Source organism: Enhydra lutris, unplaced genomic scaffold, assembly GCF_002288905.1.
Source record: "Enhydra lutris kenyoni isolate GAN:26980312 unplaced genomic scaffold, ASM228890v2 scaffoldscaffold12, whole genome shotgun sequence".
Classification (NCBI taxonomy): Eukaryota; Metazoa; Chordata; class Mammalia; order Carnivora; family Mustelidae; genus Enhydra; species Enhydra lutris.
The window spans coordinates 58,280,695-58,298,538 of NW_019154096.1; the positions used below are offsets into that span (position 1 = coordinate 58,280,695).

General features: G+C 44.2%; 1 protein-coding gene across 4 annotated transcripts in view; it reads right to left on the reverse strand.

Moving 5' to 3' along the window:
- LOC111144791 (sortilin related VPS10 domain containing receptor 1) overlaps positions 1-17,844 on the reverse strand; it is a 494,131-nt gene that overhangs the window by 37,433 nt on the left and 438,854 nt on the right. For all 4 annotated transcript variants that reach the window (XM_022499251.1, XM_022499255.1, XM_022499253.1 and 1 more), the window contains exon 19: positions 6,618-6,804. In XM_022499251.1, the coding sequence (XP_022354959.1) occupies positions 6,618-6,804 (187 nt within the window). The remainder of the gene's footprint in view (positions 1-6,617; positions 6,805-17,844) is intronic.

Here is a 17,844-nt window from a genome sequence, read left to right on the forward strand (position 1 = left end):
CCCCTCCATATACTGTTCTGCTGAGTATTCTCATCTACACGCTGACCTTCCACTATAAAGCACATGCTCAGAACTCAAAAACCACCTACCCGACTCGGGACTCAATGAGGAGCCTAATGATCCTAAGAAATTCATTATCTTTTTCCCCATTCTCTATTCTTCATGTCTTGATGAATGGAAAACAATGTTTATCCAGGGGACCAGCCCAGAAGCAGAAAGTCAACCTGGATTCCTTATTCCTTGTCACCCATTCTATGTTGGAAACCACTGACTTGGTTTCATAAATGTCTCTTGGTGAGAGCTCCCCTCCCCGCCCTCAGTCTTTCCCTGGCTCTTACAGCTGGACTGTCACGAGCCGTACCTCTCTTCCTGCCTCCAACCTGCCCCAAGCTAATCCGCCCTCCTGCTCTGTGTGTTTACTGTGTACCCTCTGCAGTAATAACCAGTTACACCCGGTGCCAGGGTCCTCAGCACCCAGAATAAAACATAGACTCCCGGGTCAGGGTAGAGCAAGTGCAAAGATCTTGAGGGGGAGGTGGTTCTCTGTGTTTGCAGAATAGAAAAAAAGCCCGAGCGGCTTAGATCCCTGATCTAAGAGGGATTCAGGACACATAGTATATTGTTTTGTAGGCTCTGAGGTATGCATATGTGTATTTATATGAGTTCATCCTTACATGTATGCACATCATACATTCATACTACGGATGGTAATGACTATGCATCTTCTCATACTACAAGCTGTGGTGAGAGTGATTTTTCTAGAAAGCCAAGCTGATCATGCTACCGGTTTGAAATTAAAATTCCCATTACCTAATAATGATGATGACAGTTAACACATATTGATCTAAAATCAAACTTTTGGAGGGTAAGAGTCTTTCATATTTATCTTTGTATTTAAAGACTAGCATAGTTCCCGAGATGTAGCAGGTAATCGAATGTTTGTTGGGTAGGTGAACAATTTCTTGTTTCTGCTTTTGTCTGTGCTTCTCTCTCTTTAAAGAATTAGAGGCTTGGTGACCTGCATACAGAATAGAATTGATTTTCTGGTTTATAAAGCATATGATAAGAAGTAGTTGTTCATAAGTCAGAATGGTTCAATGTGCTTTAAAAAAAAAAAAGGCAGCATCTACTGAGTGATGACCATGTGTCACATATTCTGCTAATGACTCTTTTCATTCTTGTTTGCTCCTCACAACAACCTCAAGAAACAGGCACTACTGTCATTTCCAACTAAAGATGAACAAATAGAGGACAATGACTTTCCCAAGGTCATGCAGTGAGGAAACATCGATTCCAGGATGTGAGCCAAAGCAGTTTGATTTTAAAGCCCATGCTCTGGCCAGGTGACAAATGTTCCAAAAGATCTCTCCCATCTTCACAAAATAGCTACTAAGAGTCAGTATCTACCCAACACTGAAATATACCCCCAGCGCTGGCAAGTGCACTTTACACAGGCTCTCATTTCTTTCATGGCTCTGCTGTTCCCTATCACTCGGTTTGCTCCAGCAGGTGCTGCCCTGTGCTGCCCCAAGGCCTCAGGGTAGACACTTCTCTCAAGGCACCTGCCAGCCTTCGAGTCTCAGTGGCAGTGACCAGGCTTCTGGAATGTTCTTCCTGACTCCCCTTATCGGTGATCTCCCTGATCAGCTAGAATACAAGGACTAGATAAGCTCTCTTAAGCATGTCGGTTCCATCCTAAGGGACTCATTTTCTGTGTCTCTCTCACATATGAGTATTTAATATTTTTTTTAAAGTCAGAACATCAGAGGAAGGATGGCATCTGTGGGTCCTATTAACAGCAGAAATGGAACCTTCTCCGTGAAATGTGGTCATTAATTCCTTCAATAGTTTCAGAGGGCTGCCACACATCAGGCATTATTCTAGGTGCTGGGGACACCTGCTACTTGGCGGAGTTCATGTCTCACTGGGGGAGGGGACACTGAACACATAAAGCTGGGGGAGGCGAGAGAGGGCTGTTTTTGTCTCTCAGAAGAAATGACATGTGAGCAGTGACCTGCATAAAGGGAAGGAGTACCCCCCCACACTCCTCATGATGCTCCAGGATGAGAGCAGGGCAAGTGCAAAGACCCTGAGGGGGATGTTTGTTTGCCAAGTCTGAGGAACAGCAAGAACGCCCGAGTGGCTGCAGGGGAGAGATGGAGGGAAAGAGGGGGAGCCAATGAGATCCAAGAAGGATTCAGAATGCACAGCGCATCAGCTTGTAGGCGCTGAAGTACGCATGCGTGTGTTCTCACGCGTTCATTATGGCAGGTGTACACATCACACGTTCATTCACATGTGCGCAGTTTGCCTTTCATATTCCCACCTTGTCCTCTTGTATTCATTTACTTCTCATGCGTTTAACACACCTGCTGCCCCAAAGCCTATCTTTTAAGCATCTCTTCTGTGTACAGAGCGTGCAGTCCTCACTAAGCCCGCTGAGCTGCGGAAGGTACACTCCAGCCCCTGGGGGCCCCCAGCTGGCTGGCTGCTCTAAATCCAGAGCTGAACAAGCCGGCAGAAGTGGCTCCGGCGGACAGGTGCTTGTGATGCACAAAAGGAACGGCAGGTGGCGCTGCATCACTCCATATGAATCTTCCAGGCCAGGTGGGTGAGGGAACTGGGAAATAACTTGTGTTAATTGGGTCTCCCTCTTTCCCAGTTTAGCCCTAATGTGCTACAGAAAGCAGCTGATGTTTGTGAGGCTGAACATTGTGTGTGTGTGTGTGTGTGTGTGTGTGTGTGTGCGCGCGCGCGCGTGCACGTACACGCGTGCACAAATGTGCACATATGTAACAACTGCTGGGGACTGCCTCTGCCATTTGTTTTGGAGACCAGGTCCGACCACCAAATTAAATATTGTGTGTGCATTACATGGCTGTTTATGTGAAATGTTAAAAACCTGCTAGAAGAAGTAAAAGTAGTTCAAAGGATAAAGACGAGATCCTGAAACAGAGTTCTGAAACTTCAAAGTGCATAAAGATTATACTAATCTCTTCAAGGCAGACGATGAGCCACACCTCTAGGAATTCCAAGATAGCAGGTCTGGGATGAGGTCCAGGACACTATATTTTTATCATGTAATTCTGGGGCACGTGACTCATAAAGCCACACTTTACAAAACTCGGGTTTGACATTTGCTGGACCAAATGATAATCACGTGAAAAGCTGCAAAGCTGTGTAGGTTTTCAAGAAAATCACATTTTACCCTAAGATAGGAACAGAAAGACATCAGCAAATGGTACCTATGCACAGAAGTAGTTGGAAAGATTCGGGAAGAACTAGAAAATCTGTCTCATCTTTTTTTTTTTTTTTTAAACCTCCCATTCTTCAAATTTGCACAGTTTTCAGTGACTTTTTTCTGCAAGACTGGCTGAGATGGGGTAGTTTTCTGAGCAGAAATCTGCATGCCCTCTAACTTCTATCCCCTGCTCCACCAGCTGAAGGGAACCCCGGCTGCACCGCATGTCTCGTTAGTTTGCAAACTCGCAGAGCACGGTAAATCCTATCCCCAAGGACTTTCCAACTGTCAGCTACAACAGATTACGCAGCCTCTCAGCGAGAATGGCTGGCCCACTCCTGGCAAAGTTAGAGCAGGCACATCATCTCCATTTGTTTCTGATGACCTTCCAAACCCGTATTAAAAAAACAAAAACAAAACCCTCTGATTTGAAATCAAATCTCCTTTCTGACCTGGAGAGCAGAGAGAGAGAGAATGCCATCAAGTCAGGCAGTGGGGGAGAAATCCAGGCAAAGAGGAGGGGGTACTGGTGAGAGAAGCAGAGGGCGGGCTTGGAAACTGAGCTAAGAGTTGCTGCTCTGAACCCCCAATGTAGAAACACATGCGCTACTTTGGGATGGTGGAGAAGCCAGCTTTACTAGCTGACAGATCACAGCATATTCTGCTTGAAGGAACCTGAGAAACAAGATGAGGGTTCCCCATACGACAGGGGAGAAAACCTAGGCTCAGAGAAATGGAGTGAGTTGGCCAGGAGTTCAGGCCAGTATCTGCACCTAACCACTCCTAACCCAGTCCAATGTGTTTGTTCTACAAAAAAATACCGCCCCCCACCCCGGCTCTGGCCCCAGAACCTGGGACTGTAGCACCAAAAACTGCCATGATCCCCTTCAGGTTTGAGATGTCGGGGAATGTTAATCAAGTATGGTCTTGTTCTGACTTCCTCTGAGCGTAAAACAGCGTCAAAGAGGAAGTCCTTCTCCCATCTTTGCTTTCTCTGCCCCAACATGCCTGTCACAGGGGAGGCATCAGGTGAGGCAGAGTCTTGCTTCGATAGAATTAGTACAAAACAGTTAATTCTTATGCCCAAAGTCATGCTTGTAGAGGGGTTCCATTATAGGAGGTATGCTTATCCAAACACTGAACCCAGGATGAGCCTAACAAAATTAGAACCAGAACACAAAAATGCCCCTTACAAAGCAGGTGCCACTAAGGGGAAAGTCAAACTGCTGAGCCACTTAACGAGGCTAATGAGGAGGAAAAAAACAAAAAAAAAAAAAAGGAAAAAGTGAAGCTTATTTCTTTTAGAAGTCCTGGTGTCAGCAACCTTTGATCTCTGTGCTGTTTTCCTTCCCAGGGTTGAGGAAACCCGGCAGAGGGCCAGGGCAGGGAGCTAGCCCTCAAGGGATACGATCATTTCCTGGGGTGAGGATGAACTCAAAGGGGCGATGGGGAGGCCAAGGTGTGGGTGATCTATGGGAGAGCCCAAGAAACGGAGACCAAGAAGCTGTGGCATTTCAAATCCGTATTCACATGTGGTTAGAGTGCGGTAGACGTTTCATACATATACAAGATATGGACTAAAATTATTGTAATTCTTCAGGAGAGCAGCTCTCAAACAAAAACCCTCCCCTTACTGAATAAGCCGGGGAAAATGAGAGGCTGCTGGGTAGGCAGCCATTCCCAGCAAATGTACCCACGTCTGTTATAAGTTAGTTTTGCTACCAATGACCAACGTTTGTGATGTATTTCTGAGAGATTTCCTTGACCATTCCTTAGTAAGGAAGATTACTCCTTAGTAAGAGATAACTCCAGAAAGTCCATGCAGGACAGCCTGGAGAGGGGAGGGGCTGCCACTGAGTCAGGAGAAAGGGAGCCTCTGAAATGTGCCTTGAACCTATGTAGTTGCTCCTGCTCCTTTGGGACAATCTGCAAGGGAGTGGAGGGGACAAGTTCCATCACTGACAGCACGGACAATGACCTCAGGGATCAAAGGCTGGTGCTCCAGAGATGGAAAGTCCTGAGTCTGAAGCCTGGCTTTGCAATTTCAAATACATTATTCAAGCTCTCTGGCCCCTGCCGTTCTTTGTAAAGTAGGGTTTCTAATAGTGCTGACTTCCTCAGGTTGTCCTGAGAAGTGAGATCAGACATGCAAAGGGCTTGCTTAGCACAAGGCTTGGTGCATAGTAATTGCTTAATAAACTTCAGCTGAAAAGAGGCAGGAGGAGTGTGCCGACTGGGAATCTTGTAAAACTTCACTTAAACCCAGAGAAGAGAGGAAGTGTTTCTTCAAAGCACCTCTGTCATGAGTGTGTGGGAGAGAAAGATCGAGAATTACAGATACTGCAGGAATCCTCGGGAATGAACAATCACCCGGGGAATCCCTAAGTAGTCTTGTCCTCCCACTGGACCACAGCAGCTTAAGAAAAAAGGATTCTAGTTGGTATGTTCTGTGATCAGTTCAGTGGGCAAGAGGCAGGTGGGAGGCATGGAATCCTGCCCAGTCTTAACACTCCTGGTCTAGAATTTAAAATTAATTTGGACAAGGCCATTCGTAAAAGGAACTACTTTCATTTTAGAAGGCCAGCTCCTTATCCATTACGTCACTCAGGCTTCACATAGCTACTTTCATTTTAAAGCAAAGCATTTCTGTAGCAACCTGAACACGTCACAAGCCTGTCTGGGGACACCCACACACCTGCCACCAGAGGCATTCGTGGTGCACATTTGCCTGACACATAACTTAGGAGCTGTTGTGACCTCATCAGACTTAGCACACCTCCACATCCCTCGATGGGACAGATGCTTCAACACTTCTAGGAACTACTTCTCAATGCAGCTCTTTCCCTCGCCTGATGCCGCCTTCCCTCTAACACCAAACAGCACAGATAAGAGCCCAGGAAACACCTTTAAAAAGAAGCAAAAGTCTAAAAGCATAATTTACAGCGGGACGTATCATGGGAGGTGGGTAGAAATTTCATCACTCGTGCTAATTCTCAATGTACTGGATTAAGCCATACGTGGGAATTGTTTTTAAATGTTTCTGACTTAAAAAAAAAAAAAATGGTGACAAACTCATATGCAATCCAAGAGCTCGGCCCAGCCACCAGCCGCCAGCCACAGGGGTATGGTCTCAGAGGCGCCTAGAAAAGGCACAGTAAGTCCAATGAGAACAAGTCGCAGCAACAGAAATTCTAGGATTATTCAGGCTCTGCTCCCTGATTTTCCTTCTACTTTCTCCCACTCGGCTCTCTTGTCCTCCCTCCCCATCTCCTTAAAGGTAACTGGTGAGCTGCTTCTAGACAGGAAGCTCTGAGTTATACTTTCAAAGGACACAATATTTGAAATATGTCATAAACCAACAACAGTAATAACATACAAGTTACATGTAAGTACAGGACGGCGCTGTCAGAGCCCAGACTGTTGTCCACCTGCACCGTCACTCGGAAGATGCCCACGTTGTGATAGACGTGTTTGATCCCGTCCTCCATGGAGCTGAGGTTGACGTAAGACACCGCAATGCCGTCACCGAAGTCCACTTGGATGAGTGTCCTCTGGACGTCACCCTGAAAAACAGCCCAGCGTCAGAGAAGGGGAGTCGGTGCTGGCCGCCTCTGCTCCAGGGGCTGGGGCTCGTCCCAGTCCCTGGTTCGGGGCTTGTGGTGGACTCCGGCCCCCTCCTGCAGCTGGGAGCATCTATCTGCATTAGACAGAATCCCTGTGACATTGCCTGGCAGACCGGAGCTTACCAAGATGGATGTTCTCCAAATCGGAAGGGCATCCACCACCAAAAGTTTCAAGATTTGGAAAACTAAGTGTTTGACAATCAGCTCTAACTTGAGAGTCAATTTCTCTGAGGGATCTGTTTATACTCTTATCCCCAGGAGTAAAAGGTGTACACACACAGCTTTAACGATTCAGCCTACCCTCATGGTTATAGACCTCTTCCCAGGTTTTCAGGACCCTTGAGTCCCCCTTCTCATTACTGGTTCCCTAGTCATGTTAGAAGAAGGTTAAAAGACACCTTGTCTCACACCTGATAGGACACTGGGCTCAGCGCTATTATTATTTAAGATAATGATGGTTAATTCTTTTACACTTCGGTATTTTGTGCTAGAAAAATGATTATCATTTTATTCTTCACAGAATCTTAGCTGGGAGAGAAAAAACAGGCCACATCTGTCCACTTTACAGGTAGGGATGCTGACGTTAAGAAAGATTTAATTATCTGTTCAAGGTTAACACAGCTAGTTAGTGGGCAGACCTAGGATTTGAACCCATCTCTGTGGACCTGCATTTCATTCATCAGAGGGGGATAAAGCACAGCTGCCCCTCCGGGCTTGAGTCCAGGGCGCCAATAACAAGTCGCATGACTTCATCCAAGTCATTCAGCCTCCTTGGGTCTCAGTTACCTCATCTATGAAATGGGCACAATAATACCTTACTCTCTTCACTCAAAGGGTTGTTACAAGACATGTGAGTTGATGAATCCTCCGTAAAATTTTGGACCAAATCAACGACTGTCAAAACCACGCAGCTGTGAAGGACGTGCAATCCCCATTTTATAGCTGGATCAGAATCATATAGATCTAAATTTCCCAGTGGGAGGCAAGGAGAGAGAGGATAAAGATCTGCTTTCTAAAATTCCAGATCTATAAGAAAACACTTTGGGAATAATAGTAGAGATTCTTAAGGAACAAAGTTTCTTAGACCCAACTGACAAAAACCAGCTTCCATCCCATGCAGCCTGTCCTTTATCAAGTTTTCTTGTTTGTTTTGTTAGCTTTTCCCATTTTTAGGGGAGAAACCTAAAAAAAAAAAAAAAATACACCAAAACCCCAAAAAACAAACACAAACAACCAAAACAACCAAAAAACAAAACAAAAAACCAACTTAAAAAAACCACATACACACTAAAACCCTTTGAACTAGAAAAAAAAATTTTTTTCGATTAAGTAAGGTTCATATGGTATCATATTTTTTGAAAAGGCCAAGTTTAAAATGCTGACATTTAGAAGATTAATTCACAGAGAAAGGAAAAGCAGTTCAAATCCTATGAATCTCTGTGACCTACTCTTCTGATCTATGTCCAGCCAAGCATTGTGTGGGAGGCACACGGCAGGGCAGCTAACTCTCACGGAAGACATGAGCAAGAACTCTCCCCTCCTGTGAGAAAAAGAAACTCCACTCGGAACTACAAGACAAATTATCCACAAGCCTAGACACAGTGCAATTACTTCAATTCCCTTCGCTAATAAATATAAAGGTCAACCATTCTTGCTGACTTGTCCTTCATTTGCACAAATCAGACTGGTCAATTTCTCGGTGCTGTTTCTGGTCAGTTCTCATGTTTTCTGGATTTTCAGCAGAGGGGCTGCCAGCCAGTCTTAGGTATGGGCACAGAGGAAGAAACCACCTTAAAATCTACTCACATCATCTGGGACAAGTGTCTGAGGAAAACATCAGGAATAGTTAGGGTTAACTGGGTTAACCATGAAAGAAAATAGCAATATAAATTCTGAGAAAGAGCGGGAGTGACAGAGTGAAGAAGGAAGGAAAAAGAGAGAGGGGGGAGAGGGGAGGGAGGTAGGGAGGAAATGAGGAAGGAAGAGAGGGAGGAGGGAGGGAAAATAGGGAGAAAGAAAGAAAGTGAGGAGAGAGGGAGGGAAGGGCACTGAGAGAGAGAGAGACTGAGAAAGAAAGAGAGATTTAGGGTTCTTTGTGGAGACAGAGTGGGCCTCAGGTAAGGCTCTCCATTGGCAAGAGCACAGAGTAGAGACAAACATCTCAGCTGATTCTACCTCAGTCCCCACAAGTGACAGCGGCTACCCACACACCTGAGAAAAGTCTGACTCGGGCCATCCTTGCCTGAGTCTCCCGGTCTTGCCCTTTCTGTCGTATTCACCATTCTGCTTTTGTGGGCCTGGACATCGACCTCTTTCAATGACTGAAAACTCCTCTCAAATTCTGTCTGGATGTCCACTGTCTGTCATGCCAGTCTTTTGGCCTGAAAGTGTTCCTCAGTATCTGCTCATGACAGTGTTCCCCATGTACGTAACAGATGGAAGAAGGGAGCCACAGTGTTGGAACGACCGTATCAGTAGGGCTGCCTTCACAGAGGAGTGATGCTTTTAGGATACTCCGTCCACTATGAGGAAGATCCCTCTAACTCTCACTCTCCCTGATGTGAGTGCAGGCCCCTGAGCTTGATCCTCCATACCAGGAGACAAGGGCACCAAGGGGCCAAGGCAGCAGATTTCATCCCTGCTGCTGTGAAGCTTTGCCCACTCGAGTGGAACATACTAGATGCCATGTTTTTGCCTTCAGAGGCTCTCAGGTGCTTCATAAGCCTAACACAGCTGTCAATGCATCTCTTTGGGGCTCATCAGTCATGGGCCTCTGACTTCCTTGGGCTGTAATTGCCATCCGAGACCGGGATACCAAAACTCCCTTCAGAGAATAAGAAACAGGGCAAAGGCAAGAGAGCCTAGTCCTAGATCACCACAATTAGGCACACTTGCCTGCTTTAACTGGCTTTCCGGTCATTCATTCATTCAACCAACCACCCAACCAGCAGATATTTATTGAGTGTCTATCTTGTGACACACCTGGCATGGGAAAATGATGGTAAGTTAATTATAACAAACAAAGCAAAACAGATGTGGTCTGGGCTGTCATGAGCATACAGACTACTAAATGAGACAGATGAAATAATCACAGATAAATAAAAAGTTTTTACAGGGTTTGATATGAAAGAAAGTACACAGTGTTGTAAGTTGTACAGTAGGGAGAGGTAGAGAGCTAAAAATCTGATCTGTTTGAGAACTTCAGGGAAATCTTCCGAGAAGTTGTATCTGAGCCAGGATGACCTTAAGGAAAGAAATAACTTAGCCAAACAAAGGACAGGAGTGAGGAAGATGGAGGTAAGGAGTCCAGGCAATGGTGACAGAGGGAACCAACTGTGCAAGGGCCCTGTGGCAGTAAGTGGGTAGTACAGTCATAAGAAGACGAAGCTAAAGACACAGTAGGAACATGTTATAAAACTAGACTGAAGGGGAGAAAAATGACATTTTAGGAATTGTGGCTGAGTTTCTGATTTTTATTTTTTTCCTAAGAGTAGTGAGAAGCCACTAAAGTGTTTTAAGGGGAGGTTTAGCAGAAGATGGAATTTTGATGTTTTTAATTCAAAAAGATCACTCTGGTTACAATATGGAGGGTGAATTGAAAGGAGGCCCAACTATTCTGGGAAGTTAATTAGAGGGTAGCTCAGGGTAGACGATGGTAGATTGAAATATGAGTTGCAAAGGAAATTACACGTACTTTCCTGTCAAAATTAACTCCCATAGTTTATTGGTTTTGAAACCAATGAATCTCAGATTTTGATATCAGCACCTCTTGTAGAAATTAAAAGAAAAAAAAAAGTACGCTGATGCCCAGCTACCGCCCAAGAGTCCCCTCTTGACTCAAGCCCTCTGGGGAAGATGCTCGGTTGGTTTGCTGCGGTCTGAGAAGGTTCCCAGCTGATGCTGGGCTGCACCAAGGGTTAAGGCCCTTGGGATTGGATTGTTGAATATGAGGTCATCTCATCATTTAGTCCATCTGAAGATGAGAACAGCCCACTACAAGCTAATGTTATTCTCATTCCATTATGGAATGGGGGCGATCATTTCCCAGGATGTTTTAGGATTCTCAGTGTGAAAGGTGCATCAGTAAAAGCCAGCAATAAAAGAACTTTTTTTTAAAGTGACTGATGCACAACTACAAACAATCATTCTATAATGCACATTGTCAAGATTCGGTAACTTCTGCAGGAAAACCAGTTGCTGGATAATACACAAGTAGTTTATATAAAGTCCTAAGTGCTGAGATGTGTTCTTCCTGGTTGTGCCCTGAGTACCTAACCCAGTGCCTGCAGGCCATTCTTGTCCCTTCTGTACATTTTGAATACTGTGCCTCTGCTTGTTCATCGAAGTGCTTTCTTCTGTATTATCTCAGTTGGCTGTTAGGACTCCAGGGAGATAGCAAGGGCAGATGTGCTCTGATCTGTTCCCCCAGGAGAACTGGGCGCTGGCAGGTTAAGTAAGATGCCTGCCGTCCCACCACGCGTGACACTGAAGCAAGGGTTTAAGATGATCTGGGGTTTAACTTTATCCATGCAGCGCACTCCTCGGTGAGCTTCTTTAATTGAAAGTTACTTGTGATGCCTTTCAGAGTTACAGAAAGGTGATAACGAAGGCGAGGGATCGCTTTCTTTTCTTGTTAGACTCCATCCCTGGCTTTGACTCTTTCTCCCTCTAACAACAGCTTTGCTTAGAAGTGGAAAGATGGATCGGCAGGAATGCCATACTGCATTCGACGCCTTCCCTCTGGTGAAGCGGTATTGTGTTCAAGCCATAAAGAAGACAGAGAGTATGGGGAACAATAGGTATTCGTAATTCAGTAGTCAGGAAAATGCGCCATATAATTGAGAGTTATTTCCATTTAATAAATCACAAGTCATCAGTCCTGAATAGCTGCTGGGCTGGCAACTATCTAGGCTACCATATAACATTTTTTAGACCTACTGCCCTTTCGTCACCTGCTCTGATACAAATACAGAACAGAGAATATTAGCTCAAAAGATGTTCCCAAGAAAAGCACAAAAGCCCCCTGAAATCCATATGGGGGTTCTCCAAGGGCATCACTGACTTTGGTAATAGAAAAACAAATATATCAAATGGCCACTGAGGAGCCAAGATTAACCTGAGGAATGGAAGGTGTATGAACCTATCAGTTCCTGCAACATGGCTTGAGAGAAAAGTGGGAAGACAAACGCTATAGTAACTCAATGCTGACAGCCTCATCCAAAAGTGAGACTCTGAGACACTCTTGAAGGCATTATGGACTCACTGCAGATAGAAACGGGGCTCATATGTCAGAGCCTGGCCCCTGCTAAGCTCAGACTTGCCTCAGGCTTCACTGGAACTCAGTCTTGAAAGTGATCTTAAAGTTCATGTACCAAAAATGACATTGTAAGGGCACCTGGGTGGCTCAGTGGGTTGGAGCCTCTGCCTTCAGCTCAGGTCATGATCCCAGGGTTCTGGGATAGAGCCCCACATCAGGCTCTCTGCTCAGCAGGAAGCCTGCTTCCTCCTCTCTCTGCCTGCATCTCTGCCTACTTGTGATCTCTGTCTGTCAAATAAATAAATAAATAAATAAAATCTTTTAAAAAAACACAACATTGTAGAGAACTGACTTTAGTACAACCCATTTTTTTGTCAAAAACAAAAACAAAAACAAAGACGCAGTAGATAACAGTATATGTACTGTATGTGTGAGTCTGTATGAGCATAAAGGTGTTGGCAAATCGAACCCAGTCTGTTAACACTGATTCCGGGGGGGGGGGGGGGGGTGAAGTGAAGGGAGGGGCAGAGAGAGACCAGCCTTGAGGATTAAAGGAGGGAGGGAGCAAGTGAAGGGGAGTAGAGAGTTCACCAGAATTAAAGGGGGAGGGGTGGAGTATGGTCTAACACAAGAAACAATGCAAAACACAAATTCTATTTCTACCATTACTGTAAATTGATATTTAAATATTGATTAAGTATATGAGAAATAACCAGAAGGTAACACAGATTGACAACAGATTGATGATGGAATACAACCAACTTTGGTCTTAGATTTCTGTTCTTTTTAATGCTCTTCTGACCACTCAGTAAGATAAAAAAATGATAAAGCAACACTGAATGACAGAAAATTAGATATTTCAGCCTTTTTTAAAAAAAAAACTTTTATTTATTTATTTAGTTTTTGACAGAGAGAGACACATAGAGGGAAGAGAAGCAGCAGGAGAGGGAGAAGCAGGCTTCCCGCTGAGCAGGGAGCCCAATGTGGGGCTCGATCCCAGGACCCTGGAATCATGACCTGAGTCAAAAGCAGATGTTTAACGACTGAGCCACCCAGGTGCCCCAGCCTTTTCTTTTTGAGGCTAAAAGTATTTAGTAGAGTGGGGAGCACAGAGTAACAGTAATCTACCTGTGCTTTGCCTATTCTAGGTAGGTCTAGTTAGACTCAGGTTAGTGGAGTCTCGACAAGAAAGATATGGAGTCTCGACAAGAAAGGATATGGCTATGGTACAATGAGCTTTCAAAGAAGAGATTTCGTCAGTGGGTAGAAGTTCATGGGGAGAAATGCTAACCCACCTTGTGTTAATTCAATCAGAGTGAACAATGGTATATGACTTCTAATATAAAGTATGCAAGTAAGATTGTTCTAGAACATCTCCTGGTGGTCACTAAGAGAAAAGAGAACACTTCTTGAGAATTTCCTGTGGCAGAGATAATAACTACCCTCTATAATATATCTCATTTAATCTTCAACCCTAAAAGACTGCTAAAATTTGCTTAGTGTCACAAGACTAGTTTGAACCAAACTCTTCTTAACTCCAAGGTCAGCACTCCCACTATTTTACTGTGCTCATTCCCGGTGGGTGCTTGTGAAGAATGGATTCACTCACACATGAAACCAGAAAGCTATTGTAAGCTTTAGCTAAAACCCTTTAGAGGAATGCCAACATGGATCAAATTCTCCATTAAGTGGCGATATAAGAGGAGCCTGGTGTAATATGCCAGGCTCTATGAAAACACTATGGAAGCTGGAAAGCCTGTCTGGGGAGACCCTGCCAATGTGAATGTTCAACCAAGAGTGAAAGGACTCTAACAAAAATCAGCTGCTGTAACTGGGTTGAGCCTGCCCTTTTATAATGGTAAACTGAGTCCTTCCAGCACAGACAACACCAGTCTATGGCAAAGGTAGTTGCAAATGCCCTATGTCCTGTTCCTAAGCAAGTCTTGGTACTCTCTGGCATCCTTTTTGAGAGGTGCTACCATTGCTGAAAGCTGAGGTTGCCTCACTACATCAGCTGGGAAAGTATTTCCTGAATATTTGGTTCAGGTCATGCTTCATGGGTTTCTCTTCAGCTTCAAAACTGAGCTCTGGACATAATCGCAAGACAAGAAGATATTGGCATAACTGCAGATTATAGAGTCAGCTTCTCCCCTATTCAGAGATGGTTATCTAGAGCACAGGTGCCTCTCTGAAGATGCCGACCCCCGAGCCTCTTACAAGAAATGGCAGCGGTGGGCGTGGAGGAAGGGCATTCAAACTGGTGAGGGCAGTGTGTGCATGGGGTTTTCCATTTCACCAGAGAACTCAGGTCTGACAAGGTCAGTGATGCCAGAAGACCAGATTATGGACCCACCAAACTGTTTGTCTGGATACATATTTCACCTTCTCTTGGAAGAAATGCAGATGGGTGATCCCTTTCTTGAGGACTCTGAGCCTTGGGACTTGCCTCACGAAATATCCAAATACTTGAGGATCTAATACTCAGACCAAGAATTTCCAACTGTAACATCACAAAATGGTTTAATCCTTCACTTGCAAATGAGCCACAGTGCCATGTGTTTGAATGAACAGCAAATTTCCACATTCCCTTTTTATGTCTTCTGTACTAGATGTCCGGCTTAGAATGGAACAGAATACCATAAGGCTGAAGGAACATTTGGCTTATGTAAGCAGATAAATAACTCTAAGCCAAGGCCTCTTTACTCCATCTAGACATTGTGGTAGAAAGGGGTCAGAACCTTGACCACATTATGTTTTGAAAACACTTTTTAGGTAATAAAGGACATTACTCCACTGTTACCACTACATAGTGGCCTTAGGATTTAGCTCAGCAGCCTCTGGTAGGAAAACAATGGCACCACCAAATAATAAAAATCATAAAGATGTTTTTGAACAACTTCAAAAATCACTCTAAAAGTAAAACATTCAGGTATGTAATAAGAACAAAATTTGATTTTTTTTTTAAAGTGGGAAGATGCCTTTAGGAATAAACCTATGCGATGGGTTTTTCCTAGTAGTAAAATATGTAATAGAAATATGTTAGCTCAATTAGAAGAAAGAAAAAAAAAAGAGAGAAAGTCATGGAAAACTTCCAAAGAGAATGTTGGAAATACATAAAATGAGGAAAAAGAAAATCCAAATTGCTCATAATCCTACCACTCAGGGAGATCAACGTTAGATTGGTAAATGCCATACTAACCAATGAGAAGCACGTGGGCGCGTGCGCACACACACACACACACAAACACAGACACACACACATACCCACTGGAATCATTACTCTGTTTTATGTTATGCTTTCAAAATTTCTAACTAGCTTTTAAAACTTCCATATCTAGCATTGCTTGCTAGACTTAACCAGGTCATAAGATCTTATCTATGAAATGGATATATGATTTCTTGCCTTGGATGTTACTTTGTCACTTTTCCAAATTACTAGGCTCTGAGAGATCTCAGGGACATTGCAGACCTCTACAGAGGCACTAGAGTGCAGGTGTCCTACAGACGTCAGGCAGTAACCCGGGAGTTACATGCCCTTTGAAACGCAATTTATATTTCAACCTCAATTTCATTACTTACAAAGAGAGGCGGAATGATCATGATCCCAGTCATCAAACCCAAGGGAAGGGACCAGCTACTTTTATAATTCTATCACTCTTGCTATGGGCAGTATTGAAGATCCACTCACATTCCAGCCTCCCTTCAGGCAGCTAAAATAATCTCAGCTCTCAGGTGAAGACGTAGAGCTTATTCAAGTGCTGTCGGCCATGGGGTGGAGACTTTCCATTGCACATGGATGGTGGGTCATGCTAAGGAAGGAGCTGATAAGGCCGCAAGTCATGGAACAGGCAAAGTGCAAAGCCAGAAACCTGAGAAGTCACACACTTGCCAAACCTGTGTGGTTGTGTGAAGTTCTTACATGCAGGGGTGGTGGCCACCCAAGGAGATGAAATGGGGCGGCACTGTTGCGGGGCCTAAAGCAGATAGGCTGAGAGACTCAAAATCCATCTGAAGACTATTGCCCACGTGAAGACGATGGCCCCAGTTGTTGGGACGTGAAACTCTGAACTGAAACTCTCGATAATGAGCCAGGGTTCTCTCCTTGCTTATCGAGGCAGAACAAAGTTCTTGGCAAACTCCGGTTCCCTGAAACTCTAAAGAAGAGCGACACCCCAACCTTTGTGGGCCAGAACTGAAGAAAAGTGGAGCCTTAGGAAGAGTTGCTAACTAAGCCAACCTGAACTTCAGATGCGAGGCCTCTGGCTAAAGACGACCTATATTGCCTGCCTCATTTCCCTCTTTTCCTTTGTAACTAGAAGCAGCAAGGGAGAAGAAATGAAGTGGTTCAATTACCTTGCTCGAGTCAAAGAGAATAAAGCTGAGTGGAGTACGGAATAATACATGAGAAAGCCTCTTAAATCTCCACAGCTCACTGAAATCAGCTCCTGTTCCTTTGTGTGGAAGGAGAAAACAGCCCAGGCTTTGGAGTCAGATCTGGGCTGGCTTGGAAAACGGATACCTGCCTGGACTGAATAGAGCCTGCGAACTCTTTGTGCAGTATCTAAAAGCCCCAATCTTTCCCCAGATGAAAAAGTAGGTCAAATTCTTTTATGAATTCAACAAACGAGGGTCTCACTGCAAATTGTATCGAGAGTCATCTTCTCCACCATCCGACGGCTGGCAGCATCCTAAAATATTTATGAAGTGTTATTACATTGTGGTTACTTTTATGCTGCCATAAGTCTTTCAATGTATGTGAAATTACAGATCATTGAAATCCATTTAATGAGGACACAGCCTTCACGTTTTGGAGTTGGATCTCACCGAAGAAGTTATAATCATGAATTTTCCTTATTAACTTTCAGTCTTTGTATGTAAATTGAAGTATTAAGACAATGAGATACAGATCAAAGTTTTAATTTTAGTCCCTTGCCTCAGATTTAATTTAAAAGTCTTAAATTATGCAGCGAATTGCATCTCTTTATTCTTACAGCTGTTTAAAACAGATTTAATTATCTTCTGTAACATGCAGACACTACTTCTGCCTAGCAGTCCTCTCAAATGAATGCCTTCCAAATCGGTTTTGTTGAGTTCTTAAGACTGATTAGGCCCTTTGCCATCCATCCCGTGCCTTCAGGTTCTCGCATTGGATTTCTCCAGGAAGCCGAGTTATCACTATAGGCTCATTAGGTGCTCATTAGTGGTCCAGAGAACATTCATCTTAAGCAAGTCCCCAGACAGAGAGATATCACCTCTCATTGGATACCTGGATCTCAGTGCAAAATACTTTCGATCGGCCTCCTAAAATTCAGATGTATTTGAAATGTTTGGCTAGTTAGATTTACCTTTATGGACACTTCCTCTCCCCTCTTGGTTGGTTTCTGGATCAACTGTTCTTTGCTATCAAGGAAACGGTGATGCATAATTACAGTGTGTGTGTCTGTGTGTGTAGGTGTGTTCTTGGATCAACCACAGTGAGGGAGTCTGGGATGGAAGAAATATTGTCTCCTTTGCCTTGTTGCTTCTGATGAAGGTTCCTTCATTATAGTACATTAGGAGAGAACCCTGAAAACAGCAAGGATGCAGTTTCTGACAATGGGGCTTTTCATCAGCTTCTATAGAATTATGTGGTTCTGTGGAACAAGGGTGAGCCAAGCTGTGGGAATTTGAAGGAGTTGTGTTATAGAGCTATTTCTGTCCCCTAGATGGAGGGTGGCCTCATA